The sequence below is a fragment of the Acipenser ruthenus genome, chromosome 1 (assembly GCF_902713425.1).
Source record: "Acipenser ruthenus chromosome 1, fAciRut3.2 maternal haplotype, whole genome shotgun sequence".
NCBI classification, from domain to species: domain Eukaryota; kingdom Metazoa; phylum Chordata; class Actinopteri; order Acipenseriformes; family Acipenseridae; genus Acipenser; species Acipenser ruthenus.
Window position 1 is genome coordinate 6,731,667 of NC_081189.1, and position 13,530 is coordinate 6,745,196.

The 13,530-nt window shown below is 40.5% G+C and overlaps 2 protein-coding genes across 11 annotated transcripts in view; one reads left to right on the top strand and one right to left on the bottom strand.

Moving 5' to 3' along the window:
• The window catches only part of LOC131697412 (uncharacterized protein KIAA0825-like), a 108,135-nt gene extending 107,569 nt beyond the window's left edge, over nucleotides 1-566 (bottom strand). For 2 of the 8 annotated variants that reach the window (XR_009307256.1, XM_058986089.1), the window contains exon 1: nucleotides 120-565. The gene's annotated coding sequence lies outside the window, so the exon portion shown is untranslated. Of the gene's footprint in view, nucleotides 1-119 lie in introns of all 8 variants that reach the window. The other 6 variants (XM_058985929.1, XM_058985980.1, XM_058985832.1 and 3 more) reach the window with 4 other exon arrangements.
• Nucleotides 567-815: 249 nt separating this feature from the next.
• LOC117403866 (SMC5-SMC6 complex localization factor protein 1-like) overlaps nucleotides 816-13,530 on the top strand; it is a 52,395-nt gene continuing 39,680 nt past the window's right edge. For 2 of the 3 annotated variants that reach the window (XM_058986191.1, XM_058986269.1), the window contains exons 1-4: nucleotides 818-1,126; nucleotides 1,571-1,633; nucleotides 2,690-2,807; nucleotides 11,111-11,189. In XM_058986191.1, the coding sequence (XP_058842174.1) occupies nucleotides 2,691-2,807; nucleotides 11,111-11,189 (196 nt within the window). In that variant the 5' untranslated portion in view covers nucleotides 818-1,126; nucleotides 1,571-1,633; nucleotide 2,690. Of the gene's footprint in view, nucleotides 1,127-1,570; nucleotides 1,634-2,689; nucleotides 2,808-11,110; nucleotides 11,190-13,530 lie in introns of all 3 variants that reach the window. The other variant, XM_058986232.1, reaches the window with a different exon arrangement.

A 13,530-nucleotide genomic window follows, 5' to 3' on the forward strand; every position in this document is an offset into this window, starting at 1 on the left:
ATCTCTTGAATCAAATCGACATGTTACTAGTAGCTTATGTTAAGCATGGGTTTAACGTACAGAACAGCGTATTTTAGTTGATCACATCTCATACTGTAAGAAACACATACACCGCATACCTGCATGTCGCTGTAAGGTTGAATCCAGAATGCTAAACCTATATTAACACATAAACTAGTTTAAAATTTCTGAGCATCAAATGTATGGTCTTCACCATAACTAAATACCTTCCCTCACTATGGTTGATGATAATCGTATCTTCTTTCGTTATGACTAACCAAATCACAGCCGAAATTTTAAAAAGTGTAACATATTACATTTGAAAAACGCACCTATAGGGTCATATTATATAATTGTCTGGTGTTTACAAACATATTGTTATGAAGTCTCAGTGTTTATTAGTTAAGATGTATAGGTTCGTGGTACCAGTTGACGAACGTGTTCAGTCCAGAATTGAATAGCACTGACTACTTAAAAAAAAAAAAATCTCTGTTTACAAAACAGCGAACCAAAACCAAAGCGTCTCTGACAACCAGCCGGAAACAACCGTGAGATACTTCCGACAGCGAGGGTTGCACCATGCTGATAAAAAACAGGAAGAATCAGCTAATATAAATGAATGCATACGTTAATGGAACAGACAGAACGTTTGTAATCAAAATTGTTATTTTAGCAATATTTCATACATAAATAGGGCATATCATATATGTGAAATGTACAAAAAGAACCACCTCAATTTATAACTGTACTTGCACCTTTACATTTTATAATAGTGGTACAGTCTGCAATAACAGCTCAAAGAACGTAACTTCCAAGACAATGGGGGTGTTGTGGTATTTATTTAGCTTCAAAATAGTTTTTTATTGGATTATCTATAAGAAGAAGCTGTATAGATACGAGTTATAGTGATATTATTAGTGATTTATATTAAATTTACAGACGTCTACAGGAAAACGTGTGGTTTCTATTACCAAAGAAACCCAAATCCCCCCTACCTTTATCTGTAAACATGGCACATGCCAGTATGTGTGCAACTTGTGTAAAGTTTTGGCGCTGATGTTTCATAGTTTATTATTAGCAACGTATGTATCTGTTTTGTCAGCTTGTTTTCAAAATAGAAGTAAAGGTATGTGACAGTATTCCAGCACTGTATCACTAAATGTATTCGTTTTTCTTTTGTGTATTAAGTTTGCAAGTTTATTTAACTTCACTACAGTGTTTGACAGACACGTAAAAAACACGTAAAAAAACAAGTTTTTATTTATTTTTTATTTGTTTTTACTTGACACGTTTCACAAGCCATGTTGTTTGAGTGTTCAACCTATAAGACGTTGTGTGTTTTTAAAAATAAAATCTAGACCAGGGTCGAGAAAGTTCTTCTTGTTCTTCTGTTTACATGTAGTTTTTGAAGCGAGCGTGTTCTAATTTAAATTCAACAGTTTTAACACAATCACGACTAGTTACCTGAACATAAGCAGGATTTATTGCCTTATCTTTTACACTTGTAGGTGTTTGTGTGTGTGTGTGTGAAACACATCATGGTAAATTTGTGTTGTATTTATCTGTACAGATTGAACGCATTTGCTGAAACCCAGGTACAGTAGTTCCCAGGGGTGCATTGTCAACCTGCAAGGTAAGTACTGTGGATTCAAATTTATTATTATTATTATTATTATTATTATTATTTTCGCATCCGTTTTTATGATGTTTATAGTCATTCGAAGTGATTCTGTTACAATTTCTGTTGAGCCTGTAGAATCATGTTGCTGGCTCCTTTTGAATATTTTCTGATTTACAAATATATATATATATATATATATATATATATATATATATATATATATATATATATATATATATATAATGCTTTGACCTTTCAACTTTGCTGTCTCCACTTGTTTTATACTATTACTATACACCAGGTGGGACCTGCAGAGCTTAAAGGTCACAGCATTATGTGATCTGTTTGTAGTCAGGATGTGCTCAAAATGAACTAGCTAACGCTGTTGGATTTTACAAGCTCAAGGGATGCCAGGTGGTTTCTGGTGTAACGATTCATTGTGTATTGATGAGTCGTGATATTTCCTTTACGTGATATATCGTAATAGAGGTATGTGTAGTGTGTGTTTTTCTTTTTTTTTTATCATAAGAGACCAAAAGCACAGCATAGCTCATTGTGGTGGACCAAGTGGTGCTTTTAAAGAAGAACAAGTGTGTTTTATAGTTGGTATGAATGTATACTATCATCATGTTTTTTGGTCTTTTAACAAAATAGTTCTTAATTAAATAATAATTTGATCTTCTTATGCATCATATAAGTAGCCCACCGGGACCATCACATGTATCGTGGTACATATGGTATGGCAACGGGGATATTGTGGTGCCTATCCTGTTGTTACACTCCCAAGCCCTGGTTGTGATGTTGCCAAGTCCTGACATCATTATGGTCCTTAGCACCTTCTATACACGAGAGAGATGTTCAGTTCTGCCATAAATCTTGATACAACCGCGCACATCAGGCTTTAAGGGATGAATAGCGTTTTAGGGAATCCAGTTATTTTTCTATTTTAATTCCAATGTTTAAGAGTAGAACCCAACATTTTATCTTCACTCTATGAAACTTTCGCTGTATGTTCCCTGTTTGTGTTCTGCAAATAATGTATTAAGTTGTTTTTGTTTTGTTTTTTAGGATGGCTGATACAAGGAAAACTCCTATTATCCAAATATCTGGACTCAAAAGATTGAGCATTAAGAAGAAAATACTAGAGTGTATCCAGGCACTGGGGGGTACATATCTCGGTGGTTCGGTGGGTTTGTTCTTCTTTATGATTTCCATTACACGAGAGTAGATGTTAAAACTTCATGCTGATTTGAACTCGGCTCTCGCCAAGATAAGCACCAACTAAGACGTAGCTTTACAGTAAACTAATGTGATCCATATGCGTCTCCATCCATTTACGTTTCCTTCCATATGATGATGTAGATATCCTTCTGTCTGGTGTTAATGGCTGAAGTGTAATGCTGGCTCCAGGGATCAGCTTATTTTGCCTCCCTGGCGCATCAGCACACACAACGGCTGCGATGCTGGCTCCGGGGATCAACCAAAGTGCGGCCTCCCCAGCGCATCAGCATGACAACCGTCTGGATTGAGCTAAGTAGGGTACATCTCTGGGGTTTTCAAGTGGGCACCTTCCATCCTCAGTGTTTCGTCGACTAGCCCACGACACCTCAAGAGGGCTCGACGGTGATTCTGGCGTCCCAGCATCACCCCCCTCCGTCCCCCACTCAACTCAGCCCAGCTTACTTACCTGTCCCCAGCCAGAATCTTTCCGTCTCAACCACAGCCAGTTGCTGCTCCTCTCTGCTGCTTCAGATAAGTTCTTCACTGTGCGACGCAACTCTTGGCCACTGAATCCGACGTCTCTGAGAAACCGGGTTGTAGAGTGTGCCACAAATCCTCGACAACCCACTTCCACTGGGTAAACCCGAACTCTCCATCCTCGCTGTTCCGCTTCAGTGGCTAGTTGAGCATACCGCAGTTTCTTCCTCTCATACGCCTCATCTACAGCGTCCTCCCATGGCACTGTTAACTCTACCAGGTGAACAAGGCGTGCTGATCCAGACCACAAGACAATATCTGGTCGAAGGTTAGTGGTGGCAATCTCAGGTGGAAAAATAAGCCGTTGACCAACATCTGCCAGCATATTCCAGTCTCTAGCAGCTTCCAGTTGTCCTGGGCGAGGATTGGTTTTAACACCTTTTCTTGGTGGTTGCTCTCCTGGGCGGAGGAATGTTGTCTTTTGTGTGTAATGTTTTGATGGAACAGGTGGCAACTTATTGGTCATGTTACGCTTGTCTTCCAATGCTAAGGCCAAACATCGCAGCACCTGGTCATGGCGCCAAGTAAACCGTCCTTGGCTAAGAGCCACCTTACATCCTGTCAAAATGTGCCTTAATGTTGCAGGTGATGAACACAAAGGACATGAGGGATCCTCTCCTACCCAGAGGTTTAGGTTCTGTGGTGATGGGAGAACATCATATGTTGACCTGATGAGGAAACTGATCCTGCTCTGTTCCATTGACCATAGGTCTTGCCAGCCAATCTTGCGTTGTTCCACACTCTCCCATCTCATCCATTCTCCCTGTTTGGCCTGGGAAATGGCCTTTATACACCTCATCCTCTCCTCCTGCTTTTGCACCTCGTTGACTACCAGCTTCCTTCTTTGAGCTGGGGCCGCCTTGTGCCATGTAGGAGGAGTTGAACTGAAACCAAGACCCCCTCTTCCATGCTGAACTTGCCCCATGATATCACCAATTCGAAGGGCAGCCTTTGCATCTTCCACAGCTTTCTTTGCCGCCCACTTTCTTCCAGTTTTCAACACAGGTGCTGCCTCCCTTACGCATTTATCGCGTGACTCTACTAATGTCATTTCCAGTCTGACCTTGGCGCACTTAAACTCCTCGGTTAGAGCAGAGACTGGTAGCTGCAGTATTCCTTTACCATAAAGTCCCACTCTGCTGAGGCAGCGTGGAACTCCCAACCATTTCCTGATGTATGAACTGATTAAAGCTTCCAGCTTCTCTACTGTCGTCAAAGAAACCTCGTACACAGTCAGTGGCCACAGCAACCTCGGCAGTAGACCAAACTGAAAGCACCAGAGTTTTAGTTTACCTGGTAGAGCGCAGCTGTCTATGCTCTTCAATCCTTCCACTGCTTGTTGTCTAACTTCTCCCACACGAACTGTGTCCTTTAGATCCCCGTCGTACCATCTCCCAAGACTCTTCACTGGCTTCTCAGACACTGTTGGTATTGCCTCACCATTAATGAAGAATGTTTTATCTACTACTTTGCCTTTAATTATAGAGATGCTCCTTGATTTAGTGGGCTTGAATTGCATTCGTGCCCATTCAATGTTATTGGTTAATTTGCCCAATAATCGATTAGTGCAGGCTACTGTTGTAGTCATGGTTGTCATGTCATCCATGTATGCTCGAATTGGTGGTAGTCGCATTCCAGAAGCCAAGCGCTCTCCTCCTACTACCCATTTTGATGCCCTAATGATTACTTCCATTGCCATGGTAAAAGCCAGTGGAGAAATGGTGCATCCTGCCATTATTCCAACCTCTAGGCATTGCCATGTAGTGCTGAATTCTGAAGTTGAAAAACTGAATTGCAAATCTCCAAAATAGGCTTTCACTAAATTTGTTATTGTCATCGGTACACTGAAAAAATCAAATGCTGCCCAAAGTAGTTCATGTGGCACTGAACCATATGCATTAGCCAAATCCAGGAATGTCACATGGAGCTCCTTCCTCTCCTTTTTAGCTGATTGAATTTGTTGCCAGATCACATTGATGTGTTCTAAGCAACCTGGGAAACCTGGAATGCCCGCTTTTTGTATTGAAGTGTCAATGAAGCAGTTCTTTAATAGGTAAGCTGACAATCTCTGAGCAATAATGCTGAAGAAAATCTTGCCTTCTACGTTTAATAGGGAAATGGGACGAAACTGACTGATGCTTGTAGAATCTTTTTCTTTAGGTATAAAGACTCCACCTGCTCGGCGCCATGCTCTTGGTACAACCTGTTTTTCCCATGCCACTTTCATCAATTTCCACAGAATTCGTAGAACTCCTGAAGCACTCTTGTACACTCTGTACGGAACTCCATTAGGCCCTGGAGATGATGAAGCCCTTGCTTTTTTCACAGCTTGCTCTATTTCTTTCCACTTAGGTGCACAGTCCTCCATTTGGTATTCTGGTGGATTGATAGGTGGGATGTCTGACGGAATTGACATAGGCTCCTGCCTTTTTGAATCTGTATGTGTTTCCTCCAAATATCTCTCCAGCTCAACCTTAGATGCTTTTAGTGTGCCATTCTTCTCACTGGTGAATAACTTCTTTACAAATTTGAATGGGTCTTTATAAAAGTTAGCTCTCGCACGCTCCTTCTTTTTGTAACGTTTCCGTAGGCGCTCAGCTCTGCGCAATGTTGCAAGCTTATCTTTTATGACCCTTTGTAAGAGATTGAGTCCCTCCTTCTGACTTTGTTCTGCTCTTCTCCATTGGTTCCTCAGCTGTCTCCTTTCTCTAACTAAGCGTTCAATCTCCTGCTGCCGTCTAGACTTTCCAGGAATAGTTTGTACTTTTTCCTTCCTTTTTTCAACTCCAAACCTCTCACTTCCATATGCGTAGATGATGTCCCCAAATTTATCCAGCTTCTTTTCAACTGTTCCACTTAATCTTTCCAATGCAACGCAGAGATCTGTGTTTACTGTGTCCCATGCAGTTTTCTCACAAGCTCTTGGCCATTTAACTCCAGGCTTGTGCCCGTTGAGGTTCTTTTCTCTCTTATGCTGGTTTGTCTGACCGGGTTCACAAGGTTAATTTCATGGAGCTTAATATTTAGTACCTTTCCCATTTAATATCCTGCTACTGCATGTATGATTCTTTATTGTTCTTGCTTGGATAATTATATGCTTATTCACTATACCTGAAGACATATTAGGAAAATTGATGATATTTTAAGCACTAATTATTTCAAACACTTTAAATGATCCATGTACCTGTAAAATAAAGGCTTCCTGGACAGAACCATTTAGAGTTAACACAGCTTATTAAAATAAAAGTGCAATTATTTCACCGGAAAGCAGACCTTGACATACCTGTGTATTTGCATTCCCTAGAAGTAGTTTTAGCTGTATGGTTTTCTATTAAAACCTGCTTGCTGTTGAGTCAAATAGGCATATTCTTGGTACTACAGTCGGCGCGGCCTTATCGGGATCCTGATAATCAGGATTGCTGATTAAATGGGATACAACTATGGGAGAAAGTTAATCAAAATGCAATTTATGTTGTTTAATTGGGACGACACTTCGTTTAATTGGGGTATTTTCAAATGATGAACGGAGATTGCTTTTCAAAGCAAGACAGGCCACGTAGTACAGTGCAGGGAGTACGTGATTCGCTATGACTTGCGTAAACCACGTTGAACTCTTGAGAAGGAGGAGCCGTCTGTGGTTTCTCAGGCTGCTGTTGCAAAGAAAGTTGTCATGTCAGCATTTTTAGGGATAAAAAAAACTTGGACAAATGATGTATTTAACATTTGATCATAATGTGATGTGATTTCATTCTTTTTCTTTTCATTAAGAGTAAAAAAAGTCTGACTAAGGTCATCTCAACTGCCTCTTGTTTAATTGGGACAGCTGCTTATTCAGGATATTTTTCCTTCTCCCGAAGTGTCCCGATAAAGCGGTGCTGACTGTATGATTCATAAAATTCTAATTTGAAAACACTTCTGCACTGCAGCCAGTTGAAGAAGGACATATTGTTCGAATTGTCCTGAACTGTTACAATAAACCAGTTATGTACATTTTCTTTTTTACAAGTTTATGTACAAAGCAGTTGATCCATTTTTAACTCCCAGAAGTAACTCGGTGCTCTGGGTCTTCCCTGTGATAAGTTGTCCCTTTTGCATTGATTCTTGTGTATGAGTTCCACTATAAAACATTTGCAGAAGAGCAGGACCAGTATATGTACAAAAGCCATTTGTTCTTCACTAATTGCAACAACAAAAAAAAACATAAAAAAATCAAATATGCATTTACTGTAATTGGAGCCCTGCATTTTTCACGATTCACGACTTACTTTTTTACCTTTTAATTTAGTCCTACAGCCCCAAGATGTAGAAATAACCTCCACAGTAAGCCACATGATGATCAGTCATTAAACAATCATCTCATTACGTTACTTCAACCATTTTAATTGCTCATCCCATTACTACAAAGTACATGTTAGCAGATTAGTAAACAGAACGCTGTAGATGACTACTGACATTTATTTAACTCTTGCATCCCTGTCAATATGTATAACAGGGTTTTAAAAGGATGTTTTTTAATACTATTTCAGAGAATTGTAAATACATTATTTATAGATTTTAATTTACCACTACACTTGCAAATCATTTAGTAAAAAAAAAAAAAATTACATTTTCTTGATACAGTATCTGCCCATTTACTGGAATCTGGGCGTTTGATAGATTCTGTAACATATGTAAGCTGTGTGTGTTGATGTCTGTTGTTTTTAGTGGTTTGGTTTTGTTCTTTGAATATAATATATATATAAAAAAAGGTTGTTCATAAGAAGCCCATAAGTGTTACTTTTGTTGCATGAAAGAAAAAAATTCCATTCTCAGTTCTTGTGCATTATATTTTGCTATTAAACTAAAGCATTGTCAGTTGGTTAAGCCGGTCTTCTTTCGAGGATTGACGTTGCTCTGTGAAAATGTGTGCAGATGAAGAAACACTTCTTGCAGCATCCACAGAATTGGTAACAACTGACTAATATATTTTAGCCTTTCGTGCTAAATTCGGTCAAAGAAATTCCACTACTATTTTCTTTTGCATTTAGCTGATATCCCTCCATTTCTGATTTACAGTCAGCATCAAAATTAAATAAATAAATAAACATGGTTTTATTCTGCATTGATCAGGGTTGTATTAATGTGTCAATTTTTCAAAAACTTCATGGAAAGTTTTAACAACACACTGTGTTTTTATAAATTCTATAACTTTATATTACATTTGATGAACTCTAACGTTACTGCTTTCAAAATAAGTTCTACCCATCAGTTTGCAGCACACCGGTAGATATTGCTGCATGTGATTTTTCAAAGAAATGCTATTTGAGTTTGTTGGTGCATCTATTTGTTCTAAAATAGCAAGTCTCAAGTCAAGCTTTTAATTTAAACACATCAATTTCTAGAATGGCAATAATTGTCCCACGTAATTAGGGGGTGTTTTCTAATTGGCCAGAATTTTATGGGGTGATTACTTAATTATTCTTTTGATCAGTTTAGCTGGAGTGGCTACACAGACATCTGGAGGTTTAGGACTGAATTGCAGGTTAAAAAACAAGTTGTGAAAAACCCAGGTCCCTAACCATAATGTCTGCCAGGGTGTCCTCAGCTCACCACACACCAGTAACCCCTGTAGTCTGGCTGGGCACCTGTGTTGTCCTCCGACGCTGTAGTTCTGAGGTGGCTGCATGGTGGGTCTGCAGTGTGAAAAGCGGTTGGCTGACGGCACACGCTTCGGTGGACAGCGTGTGCTCGTCTTCGCCCTCCCGAGTCAGCGCGAGGGTGGTAGCGGTGAGCTGAGCCTGAAAATAATTGGCTACTCTAAATTGATGATCGGATACCAATATATTTTGCTTGATGCTTGTAGATCTCATTAACATCTATCCAAACATATCTTTGGGTGATTTTTTGGAGTCCCCTTACGCAAGTCATTACGGCGTAAACTTGGTACAAATAGCAAACATTCAAATTTCAAGGGGGTTTAATGCCCAGTAGTGGGACTTGAAACCAAAAGTTTTTCACAGAATTTGGAAGACTGGTTCCTAAGGTTCTCACAGCAATACCTACATTTTAGGATCCACATCCCCTACAGGGTAAAGGGTTAGGCTGAAGTTTCGAATAAAACTCGTCAGTTACCCCTCATCTGGCAATTTGCCAGAAGTGAGTAGGGTGCTCCTAGTATTTTTTTCTGAAAAGCCCTATTCAACACAAGTTGAACGAGGTGCTACACATGATGGTAGCATCTAAATTGCACCCTGGGTGATTTTTCTGGTCAAGGGCCCTTTCTCACTTTAGGTTGACCTTTGCAAGGTCACAGGTCGAAGGGGAACTTTTAAAAAAAATAATGGCTATCGTTTCTGAACTTGGCGTGTCTGAAAACCACCAGATGAATTTTTCTAGGAAAATCTGAGACAGGCGGGCAACGGTACTAGTTGAGTTGGTGTGGAATGACCCCTGATGAATTTGTAAAGATACAGATTTCAATTCCATACTGGATTTGGAACCAGCCCTCCCACATGTAACCCATGTGAGCATGGATGTATATAATATATTAAGTCAATTTTGTGTTCTAGACTTCATCAAAAGCTAGGATTTGTTTTTAAGGTTATGATTTAGGGGCTCCCAAGTGGCGCATCCAGTAAAAGCACTCACGTAGAGTGCAGGATGCGTCCTATAGTCTGGACGTCGCGAGTTCGAGTCCAGGCTATTGCTTTGACGACTGAGGACGGGAGCTCCCAGGGGGCGGTGCACAATTGGCCGAGCGCCGCCCGGTGGGAGGGAGGGTTAGATCGGCCAGGGTGTTCTCGCCTCACCGCTCACCAGCGACTCCTGTAGTCTGACTGGGCGCCTGCAGGCTTCCCTGTAAGCTGCCCAGAGCTGCGTGGTCCTCCGACGCTATAGCTCTGGGTGGCTGCATGGTGAGTCTGCAGTGTGAAAAAAAACGGTCGGCTGACGGCACACGCTTCGGAGGACAGCGTGTGCTTGTCTTCGCCGCTCCCGAGTCAGCGCGGGTGTGGTAGCAGTGAGCTGAGCTAAACAAAAATAATTGGACACTTAAATTGGGGAGAAAACAAAACAAACCAACAAAAAAACAATAAAAACAATTGGCGACCACTAGAAAAAAAGATTATGATTTAGACCATCTCCATTAACGTGTAATTTAATGTAAGTTAATAAAACAGCAGACTGTACCTGTCAACCAGTTGATTTGCAAAATAGCAGTTGAAGGTTACTTCTGATAAATGACCTAATTTGTTCACATATTGGAATGTATTTTTGACTTTTTAATTTTATCCCTGCCCTCATTTGCCTCTTTTTATAGTCATGTACCTTCTTTGTACTTATTATAATTCCCTTAGCTAAAAGTACAATATAAAGTTCTTGACCTTTTTTTTTTTTTAATATACTTTATAGTGTCCTTACTGCTCATAACTAGTCAACTAACTGGTGATTTAAATATGCAGATTATTTGTGCAGCAGTGCTGTGTTGATATCCTGGTAATCAGTGTTAGTGTGGTATGACTCTTGGACAGTCCATTCATTTTTTTTATGTAAGTGTGTGAACATTAATTACATACAGTAAAACGTTCTTTGTTTTAATTAAGTTAATTGCGTTGTATTGTTGAATACTAAAAAGCTGTTAAACTCTAGATATAGCAATATTTATAAATATTATTTAAATACAGATCCATGCATTTTTGGGGCAGTGTTATTATGGAAATGACAGTGGATTTTTTGGGGTCTTTTTCCCCCCAGATCTACAGAGACTGTGCTACACATCTTATTGTAAGAAGAGCATGTGCAAGTGAAAAGTTTTTAGCTGCTTCTGCTGCAGGTAAGTTCCAAACTGTCCAAACTGCAATATTAGAATACAAAATAGAATTCTGATTATTATTGTTGTTGTTGTTATTATTAATAATATTTATTATAATTTTGTTATTGTTAATATTATGCATTTATACAAGGTAACCTTATACCACTAGAACGACCGTGTTTATAGGCATTGTGAAGGAAAAGGTTGAGGGCCCTTTAAGAAAACAGCCCCAGACAGAAAAAACTACATGCCCCAGAAAGCTCAACGTCAGTCAGGAAGGGGTGGGGCCTGGGGATATATAGGGAAGCAGACAGAACAAGCTGGGGTGTTGCGGTGGAGAGACATTCCCAGACTTGTTTGGCGTGCTGACCGACTATTACGAAGACCAGCTTTATAGTAGGTAGTTACGCAACACTGTATTGTATAGATTTTCCAGTTTTGTTCGCTTTTGACTGTTTTGTTTAAAGTGTTTGTTTTACGACTGCATTTTCTAGCGTTTCGTTTGCACTGTTTGTTGTTTGTTCCTTTGTGTGGGAAGTGCCTCTGAGACATAGCCGGGAAATTTGTGTATTTGGAACGGCAGCAAAAGTTTAATCGCTGTCCCGGCGTATTACGCCAAGTTATTGGGGTCTATAATGTGTGTGTACGGGGGACTCCTGCAAGTTAAAAAAACAAATGAAAACACACACAGGACACTCGAGCGGGGTAGGCAAAACACTGTTTATTGCGACAAAGTTTTTGTTTGGAGCTCTCCGAAAGCTTGCCGGTTGTCCATTGGATGCGGGGCCTCCTTCCTGTGTGGACATATCGGGGAAACCAGCCTACAGTCAACCCGCTCCAGGGTTCCAGCAAAGGGAACCCAGCGTCACCTCTTTGTTCCACTCCAGCCTCCCATCAGGGGAGCACAAGGAATACTTACCTGTACTGTTCCAGCTCTCCAACAGAGGGACCCCAGCAACCCCCTACCTGTTACTGTTCTGGCTGTCCAGCAGAGGGCGCACAATGACCACCTATCTGCATTGTTTCGGTTGTACAACAGAGGGAGCCCAACGAATACTTACGTGTGCTGCTTCGGTTACCCAGCAGAGGGAGTCTAACAAGCACTTACCTGAACTGTTCCGGTTGTCCTGCCGAGGAAGCTCGTCGGCCAGCAGTAGTCTGAGGGTTCAAGAAGTGAGACAGTTAGCCGCCCACACAGGGCCAGTGTCTGTTGTAAATTAAACAACTTTGTATTGTAAATATTGTAAATAAGAAGTACTCGCCTTCAGAAGTACGCAAGTGCCTCATTCCTGCCAGGGAAACTACGCCCACTTGTGGCAAGAGTCAGTACTTGTTTCACGGCATACATAGAACAACCATGACCGGTCAATTTGACCAACGTATTAAAAACAACATAAATATTATAATGAAAGGACAAACAATTGAAGTTGTAGTTTTATTCAGGAACATCATATGAAGCATCTGCACAACTGAAACATTGTAAATAAACGAGCATTTGAACAGAAATGTGTTTATATACAGACGTTACATAAAGTGCAACCTCACAAAACTGTAAAAAATTAAATAAACAAATATTTGAAAATAAATTTGTGTATGTACAGGTATATCATGTACATACAAAACTGTACAACTGAAACAATGTAAATAAGTATATAAATACAATATACAGACACACTATAAATGAAAATGACATGAATAAATAAACATTTAAACAGAATGGGTTTCATTTACAATCGTTTACAAAGTCTAAGTGCTGGCACAAATCGCACACATCGCAGACTGCACTTGGCACAGCTATCAACAGTAACCCAGGCTTCTGGCACCAAATGCTCCACGAGCATATACCAGTGCAATGAAAGCTTCTACTTCCTCCAAAGGCATTGACCAGGGATCATCTTGTAGTTGTCGGTGGGCTTCTGCTTCAGTGCAATGTTGTATGTGGTGAAGCATATGCATGTCAATCAATAGGTGAAAAGCACTCAATGTGCTCTCATCAATGTTGTGTTTTGCATATGCCGTGGGCCCTGGAACTTCCCTCAAAATACTATGTTCGCCCCTTCTACCTGCAGCTTCAACACCAGGATTTATAGTGTTCCAAACAGTGTCATCATTACCAGCCTCTTGAGAGCCATGTGGTGCTAGCGCTACCGCTGGAGAAGCGGCTGCCCCAGGTGAAGTAGTGGCTGGATCAGATGCAGGGGCTGATACAGGTGAAGTGGCTGGCATCCTTGCAGGGGCTGCCACAGGATTGCTTTTCTTCCATAGGATCTCCTGCGCCCTCGGTGTCTGCTGCTGGAAGATTCATCTTCGCAAACCCAGTCTGCTTCAGAGCCAGATTTGTCATTGTCTGTCTCTGTTGCAT